Below are 8,637 nucleotides of genomic sequence, written 5' to 3'. Positions count from 1 at the left end.
ATGACAGGGCTCTTATTTTTTAGGTGATTATACACTAATGAAAACATACCTATGAATATTATATTGAATTTCTGACAATAGATCCTCCTCAATGTGCAAAAACATCAGTTAATCATTCAGTCGGATCTTAAGTCAGTCCTGTTCAGATGACTTAAATCCACAGATGGTTTTCAAATTAAAATATTATAATGCTATGACATCAGTGATATTTAGCTTTCGACATAAAGGATTCAGTTGTGTCAAAATTTCACAAAACGACACATTTTTATAGCCCGCCCTGACTTCTATGTGTGTGACTCCATCTGCAACAGATTTGGGGAATGCTGCATTAGTGAAGGATTCCTGGACGAAGAGACCGAAACAACTGCAGAAAACAATCAACAAAATCAGACACGAGTATCGACTGGGGAGGGGGTCAAAGTCATCGAGTAGGAGTCAGAGGGCAACCGGAGAAAGATCGAGTAGGAAAAAACGGCGGCTCGTTATTCCGAAACCTAAACAGTCCGGAAAAGTCTTACTGCACTGAAACCCAATTTGTCCGACAGCCTTTATTCCAAAAACAAACACCTATTGCACAAAAATATACCAAAATCATGATCTTTTCCTAAACCTAACCAAAGTACGACCATTTCATAACGTTAATTAACGTGTTTATTATTGTTTACCATGCTGGCGAAGGTCACCTGACTTCCTGCTCGCCCAAATACGGTAAGATATTAAGGGGAAAAGACTTCCAGACAGAGGCTGTGTTACGCATTTTTCTGTAAGTTGAGCTTTGAGTTGAGGTTATTTGGTTGCACGGACTAAAACTAGTTTTGCCCATTTTGCTTAAGTACTAAATTCACATGTAAAATATAATTTTCTATCAATATAATCTGTAATAATAACTGGTTTAAAAACATGTTTACATTAAACTATGTGCTTCTGTGATGTCAGAACGACTTCACACACCGGTGGCGCTCAGGAGTTTTTTCTCATTTGTTGCTGTGGAGATTTTAACCGTTAGAGGAAAAAAGCCACACTGACATATTCGATTGTCAAGGACTCTGATTGTCCGTCGAGCAATGTTCTTGATTAGCAAATAATGGAACAATGGTGGCCAATAACTGTAATTACAGTCATTTTCCAAAACCCCCCACACAACTAATTAATGAGTCGCTTACAAATCGACGGGCGAGACAAGAGAGAGACAGGAGAGTGAAAATCAGGAAGGAGGTAAATTATATACCATCAGACAAATGTTGCTTTTGTCTCGGGCGGTGATGTAAAGAAACGGCGGAGGTACTAATCATCTCCTGTCATTCAGCCGATCCACTTGTGATAATCATGTATTGTTACCAAGGGGAGGGATATGGGGGGATGGGGGGTCAATTCTCTTCCAGCTCAATCAGCTCTGAGAGATTCCTTTGAAACCGGAGAATGTAAAGAGACACGACAGCATCGCTCCGCTATGCAAAGGTGGGGGGAAATAATTAAGTCGAAAAAATAATTAGGGAAGCTCTATCATTAGCCAGTGAACTTTTCTATTTAATTTAATCAAGTTTTACATTTGGAACTGATTTGATTAAAGCAATGGCGGCCTGCAACCACAGTATTTTCATATTTCTGTGTCCGTTCTGACTTCATAAAAGCTCTTTTCCCCCCTCAAATAAACCCCAAATAATGTAAACTGTAGTAATAAAATATTTAGTCTAAAAAGATGTTAAGTGAGACCACATGAGGAGGGGAAGATGAGAGCATGGAAAGCATGAGTCTGTATGACTCTTGATTTAGAGAATTATTACATAGCTAACTCCACTCGTGCCAAACGAGCTCCAGATTACAATAATACCACCGGCGAGCAATTAAGTCCATATAAACACTGCATGCAGAGTGCTGGCACCAGAGTAAGCCACACACACACACATTAACACACATAGGTTGATATGGGTGCTCAGCCTTCACCGCATCTTGCCCCCGTATCCATCAGCAGCAGACGAAGGCTAACCTGACAAACACCCAATACCACCAGCAGCTGCCTGCGCAAGGATAATTAATATGGCCGGCAATGTGGCGGAGCTATAAACGTCCTGACGGAGACATGAAGTAGAGTGACTGATGGAGAGACTATCACTAACACACAGAGAGAGAGAGAGAGAGAGAGAGAGAGACTCATAATCCAGGAAAAAAACATTACAGATTTCTCTGTGACGCTAATAACGCCAACTTAATTGTCTCTTTTCTGTGTAGACGATGTTAGGTGACTGACGGTCGGAGCTCTTCCCAGTCTGGTGTGTTGACATGAAGCTCTGCTGGTTTGAAAGATGAACAATTAGTCTAATTATTTGATTAAAAAAGGTTAAAAGTACAAGCCAGCATGCACGACAACAACGAGGAGTCAGTTACATCCAGTAAAGAGTAATGCTCGCTTGTATTCAAGGTGTTGACATCAAGTGTAAACCCTCAAATGTGGCATTAGGTCACAGGTAAACACTAAAATATGTTAGATTTGATGGTTTGATCTGAGAAAACTGTTTAAATCAAGTGAGACGTAGGGTAATTTCTCCATAAGACTCCATACTGTCAGACTTTCTTCTGCCCCGTCAGTGGTTGACGTATGTTTTATTAGTCGTGTGCTAACATGCGTTGAGTTACCATGTTTTTGAAGGTTGCAAGTATTTAGCATTTAGCTTAGCATTTTACATCAAGCTTGTAAGCAGGTTAGCGTTCCAGTATGTTCCAGTAAGAAAGTGAAAAAGCCCCCAAATAGACCTTTATCACAGCAGCCATTTTGGTAGTAGAAGTAGTGTAGGTCAACATACTAACTGTACACATTAACGTGCTGGAAATATATTAACACTTGTACAGTTAGTATGTTCACAAACAAACATTTAGAGACATTAAGATTCTGACATTGAACCTATATATTAGCCTGTAAGTAGCATGTATTATGTAACCATGGAAACTAGTATTAACTGTTTCCTCATTTGCATGTTAACAGTCTTACAATTAGTATGTAATGTTGACATTTGTAGCATATTAACATGTGTACAGTTAGTATGTTGACATAAAAACATTTAGCATGTAATGGTAATGCACATTAAGATTCTGACATTTTAGTTATATATTAACTTGTTAGTGGCATGTATTATGTTACTATGGAAACTAGCATTTGTACTAACAATTAGCATGTGATATTGACATTTCTAGCATGTTAACGTGTGCAGTCAGTATGTTAACAGGAAGGTGTTTAGCAAATAACTTAATTAGCATGCTATAATAAAGGACTAAGTCACACAGTATCAGGGCCCATGTATTAAAGCACTGAACACTGCGGAGACACCACATGGGCAGCATAAAAGTGGCCGTACGCATTCACACCCACACTAAAGAGGTTGAACGAACACAGCAGAGCCAGAGCAGCCGTGTCTCCTCCTGCTCATCTGCGGCCTATGTTAATATGATTAGACTGGATTATGGTAATGTGCAGTGGGATCTGGTGGGTGTGGGGCGATGCTTTGCTGCTCTCGTTTCGGGGAATAGTTAATTGGTTGGGTTGCTTTGATGTTGTGGTGATGAGAGAAAGGGGGTTGGTGGGAAAGAGGCTGGCAAAGGCGCCCCTACAACTCAAGCCCATTTTATTTTTGGCCTACGAGGGATCTGTGCTGGCGAGCGGTGAAAAGGAATGAAACCTGATGAAACCAATGAGAAAACGAAGCAGATCTGGAGCTGCAACATTGTGAATATTCAGATAACAAGTGTGGGAGAAACACAAGCCCTATTTTTTTTAGTCTCTCCTGCTGAGTGAAGCATGTTAAGTCAACGGTTGATCTGTTTAAAAGTGGTGATGAATTGTAGATTTAAACCTTTTATGTGATTGAAAATGTCCTTAATCTTTGCCCTGGAGTAATATTGCTCAACTTATTGGGTGGCACATTCTCTTGCTTCTATATGCAAATTAACAGCATACAAACGTGTTGCATAACATCTTTAGTAAAATTTTACATTTCAGCTTTAACAGTTTCCTATCTACAGTTACAGTAGGGGGAAAAGCTGCTGCTGCACTGCCTTTATGTTCATTTGCGGGTCAAGACCTTTAAACTTATTTCTCCTCCGGGTTCGCCAACAATCAGGGCCAGCAGGTGTTCTGCCTGCTGTGATATTGAGCTCTACAGATACAGATACTTTTGTAAATAAGCCTGCTTACAGCTGTGTCCACTGCATTAGTCCAACATCAATATTTCCATTACAGGTGTATACAAAGGATACATCTGCTAATGTAAGAAATGTAAATGCAGAGGCTACTTGAAGTCAAACTAATACTTTATTATTTTCTTATTGGTTGGAATGAGAGAGAGAGAATGAGAACGCTCGAAAACACGTGTTTGGCTTCCTGAGCGCAGCATCTGCAGGCTCGTTCGAGGTGAAGAAGGCGACAGCATCCTGTTGGATCGTTGTTAGTCTGCCTGTAGTTCGCAGACCGTATTCGGATACATAAATAAACTTTATTTAATTATTATCAACCACACAAGATGTGTTTGTGAACCGATTAAACCTTCAGTACACAACACGAGACACTAAAACAGCTTTTAAACTGGAGTAAAATATTAAAATCACACAGAAATCCTTTTAGTTATTGTTGCCCACAACGCCAGAGCGAGTCGAACACAAACATAACTCTTTGTTTTGCAGAGATATAAACTCCAGTCACATGACTCAAACTCTGATAACTTGAGATCGACTTGAACACCAATGAATGGGGACGTCACACTTGGTTATTAAAACACACGCAGCGAGCCAACTCTTCCTTTTCCCCTTCTGAAAGCAGCCAATCAGCATTGTGTGAGCAGGAAGGGAAACAGGCAGGTCAGAAATGAAAAAAAATATTGTAGTTTGGTCACAAGAGTAGAACACTAAAGCACATCTGATCCATCTGCTAATCAATTAATTAGCTATAAAAAGATGTCTATAGATTTACTGAGCTGTAAAAACAGCATTAAATTGGGCGAAGGACACATAATGACTTGTGTAGGATTTGGGGGATTTGTTGGTTTTTCATTTTCCTGCAAAACAATTACTTTGTCCCAACCTTTCCTGAACCCATGACACAGCATTTAGTTTTGTTTTTACAACAGGATTTACAAATGTATCCTCTTTTTGAGATTAGTTAGTGTGAAGTACTGAGGACCCCAGACATGACCTTAGACTTTAGAGCTGCAACGATTAGTCAATTAATCGATTAGTTGTCAACTATTTAATTAATCTGCAACTATTTTTATAACTTATTCACCGCCAAATTTCTGCTTGTAAAAATGTGAATATTTTCTGGTTTTAGTCGTATATGACAGTAAACAGACGTCACTTTAGGCTTTAGGGAAACAGTGATCAACATTTTCTCACAACTTTCTGGACCACACAACTAATCGCTAATGAAAGAATCGTTTATTTCCAGCCTCAGGAAACATAAAAGTTGGATTAAAACCTTTAGGACTGGTCACATTTTAAAGATTAAAAACCAAGAAGGAGCTCGATAAGTAAAAATCTTGCAATTTTATTTGCATATAAAGGCAGCTAAATATATCACAATAAACTGAAAGAGAGAACTAACATTTCCATGAAGAGGGATACAATCAGAGAAAGAGCGAGAGAGGAACAGAGCACAGAAAGAGCATTTACAGCGGCAAAGTTGAGACAACTATTGGCAACATTTTTTTTTTGTGCTAGCAAGATTGCATTTACACACAGTGCAAAATTAGAAGAAAAAAAAAGCAATAAAACACAAATACTATCAGATTTACACTTTAAAAAGGACAACTTAACCATGTTTAGGCAGGTGTGTTGTTGGGAACAACCAGCACCTGTTGGATTGTGACTCTGACAAATTTTTCCTCTCTCATCCAAAATGAATGTCTGCCCTACTGGGAGATACAAAAGACATGAAAGAAACCTCTGAAGAGCATCTGATGGGAGGATTAAAGAAACATGTCAATCATACATCAGGTGCATACAGGAGAAAAAAAAAAAAGCACCAGATTTTATTTTTTTCGTCAAACACAACTTTTAGTACAGATGTTTTACAACATGAATATATAATATATATATATATATATATATTTTATACATACATTTTCCAAATTAGATCAGAAGTCCATAATGGGATGTTACAAAGTTAAATTTTTCAGGTTGCAATTTGATAGCTTTCTGTCCCTGCGTTAGTCAGGTGTTTTTTTGCGGGGATGATGGGTAATAAATAAGGACTTTTTTTCTCTGAGCTCGCAGAGAGTGGGGCTCTAGCTGAGAACATTAAAGCTAGTTTAAGGCAGCGTCCCTGTCAGCCAATAAGAAAAGAGGAACTGACGAGAAAAAAAAAAACAACCTAAAACACAAAATATCAGATGATACAACATAAAACAATGGCATCCATTGTCCGGCCAATGCAAACCAAACAGAGAAATTGTACAAATTCACAAAGCATTATTTATCTTACAGATCTGACCAATATTTATCAAGAGCAAGATTGTTTAACCACAAAATCCCTCTGAAAAAAAAAGGAGAATACCGGTGCCACTCGTAGCTCATTTTTACATCCCCTGTCAGAAATTTGCACCACATTCGGCATTTATTTAGACTTAAATGTTCTTGTTTGTTTAAATATAAACCGAACACACGCAGATGTGATGGTACTAAAGTTACGGAAGGCCGTGGAGGACGAGAGTGTAAATATTTCTCACGTTTTGTTTTTCTGTGATCGTGAAGTTATCCAAAAAAATTAAATTATCTTTGTCATGATGCAGAAAATAAAACTGGCTCTTTTCTGGCATTCTGCACTATGGCAACATATTTTTGAGGGATTGTTTCCTGGATGAGTTTTCCATTTCTTCCTGTGGCGATTAACAGGAAGCAGACCGTAACGTTGAATAGCACCGATATAAAAACTGCTCAGCTCTGCATCACAAAAATCAGGATGAAAAGACGAAGTTTCTTCATGGATTAATCTTTGTGGACGTTGTATTTTTCAGATCTAAGCTCCTGATATCTGCAACTACACCGAGTGTGCAGAAAGAACAAAAGTCTGAGAGGGCGGACCAGCATTGTTGGCACAAATAGAAAAGAAATAAATCACCGGTATTCTCCTTTAACCCTCCCAGACGAACTCCCCACCCCGCCCCACCTCTCCAAATCTTCTCAATCCCAACGACAGCTCGGAGAAGACCAAAAGTTTGCAAAGAAACACTTAGAATTTTTTTTTTTTTTTTTAACTTGACATATTTATAGAAAAACAAAAACAAAAGTAGTTTGTCCTCTGCCCCCCTGTGAACCCTTCCTCCCCCACCCCCCGTTCCTCTGGTCTCAGGAGCTGGAGGGGTTGGGCAGGTCGAACACGATGGGGGGGTTGGTGGGCTGGAAGCTGACGGTGCAGGTCGACGCGTTGATGAACGTCGTGTAGCCGTCTGTCATGATCCCGTAGCCTGAGGAGAGGAAACATTCAATCACCCAACTGTCAGAAAGTAGGCAGTTAGAGAGGAAGTGTTTGATAAACTTCATTTCATTTATCAGCTTTATTTCATTATTCTCATCTTGGCACTAATTGCTATGAGAAGCTTGAGTTTAGTACAGTTACAGTTTTATTTAGGGGTGAAATATCTGCATATAATTTGGGTTCTGGCTATTAAACTAAATTTCTTTATAGCTTAAAGATTGATACACAATAATGCCATTAGTGTTATGTAACTAAGTAGTCTGAATGTATTAGGATTAATATAATAAGGTGGAAATGTTGATTGAGCGCGGAATGGAAGGAGAGTCAATTTTAGAATTTCTTAGCAATCTAAAATGTATTATACTCTGTAAGTATATATCAGTTCGTATGTTGTTCCTTTGTTGGTAAAAGATCCTTTTTCTGCACGTGTAACCTTAAATTGCGATCCCTCCATCCTGCTCTCGTACAGACTAAAACAATGATTGTGTCTGACACAGCAGAATCAACATAGAGGACAAACAGTACATCAGAACTCTACTCATTGAGCCACGGAGAGCAAGCAGAGGTCTAAGGTTATTCCTCTGTTACCAGCGTAAAGCTCAGACTCTCCTGACCTCTGACCCTGGAGGTTACTCTCATTACCTTCGTGTATGCCTCCGAAGGCATGGAGTTTGGGTCGCACCCTCTTCTGGACCGTGTTGAGCAGCTCCACGCAGCCGACCCGCTGCAGCTCCTTAGGAACCCAGTCTCGGAAACCTGCACAAACACACGCGGTGGATTGTTGTTGAAAATCAGATCCTCAGACAGTCCCGGCTGTGCTTAATCAATTTCATTAAGTGCCTCCTGGCTCTGATTCGATCCATATGGTTTGAGTATTGAGCAAAAAAAAAAAAACTTTATTTCATTGCCACATGGAATCATCTGACATAAATGTAGAGGTAGTTTTTAATTAAATAACTAACTACAACTAGTGACATCACAAATGTGTTCTTTTTTTACATCTTCTGCATTAAATACTTATATATTGGACTTCCTCATTACTACTAACTAATGTGTCGATCGCTGTCCACCATATTGTACACAATATGGCAGTTTTGGTGCTTAAAGCAGATTTTTGGACACAATCCCAGTTTTTATCAGAGCTTTATTTTTCCTCAGTGATATATATATATATATAT

General features: G+C 39.0%; 1 protein-coding gene across 1 annotated transcript; it reads right to left on the bottom strand.

Annotated features, from left to right (window-relative positions):
• Positions 1-5,510: 5,510 nt before the first annotated feature.
• On the bottom strand, positions 5,511-8,532 carry LOC118320879 (metallophosphoesterase MPPED2-like). The gene is made up of 3 exons (XM_035652001.1): positions 8,508-8,532; positions 8,102-8,257; positions 5,511-7,448 (listed from the first exon to the last, which is right to left on the bottom strand). Exons 1-3 carry the CDS (start codon positions 8,530-8,532, stop codon positions 7,330-7,332), a joined length of 300 nt encoding a protein of 99 aa, XP_035507894.1. The 3' UTR covers positions 5,511-7,329.
• Between the last annotated feature and the right edge of the window lie 105 nt (positions 8,533-8,637).

This window comes from Morone saxatilis, unplaced genomic scaffold (assembly GCF_004916995.1).
Source record: "Morone saxatilis isolate NCDOM2014 unplaced genomic scaffold, NCSU_SB_2.0 Contig11, whole genome shotgun sequence".
Classification (NCBI taxonomy): Eukaryota; Metazoa; Chordata; class Actinopteri; family Moronidae; genus Morone; species Morone saxatilis.
Note: the sequence above shows the minus strand (reverse complement) of the source record. Positions and strands in the feature narration are given on the sequence as shown.

What these genes read in the sequence shown, in the direction of transcription:
- LOC118320879 (XM_035652001.1), bottom strand. Translation starts at nt 8,532, where the DNA reads ATGGTGGACAGCGATCGACACATTA. An exon ending in GGACAGCGATCGACACATTA is followed by an intron (nt 8,258 to 8,507) that starts GTTAGTAGTAAT and finishes GGACTGTCTGAG; the next exon opens with GATCTGATTTTCAACAACAA. An exon ending in CTTCGGAGGCATACACGAAG is followed by an intron (nt 7,449 to 8,101) that starts GTAATGAGAGTA and finishes TCCTCTCCTCAG; the next exon opens with GCTACGGGATCATGACAGAC.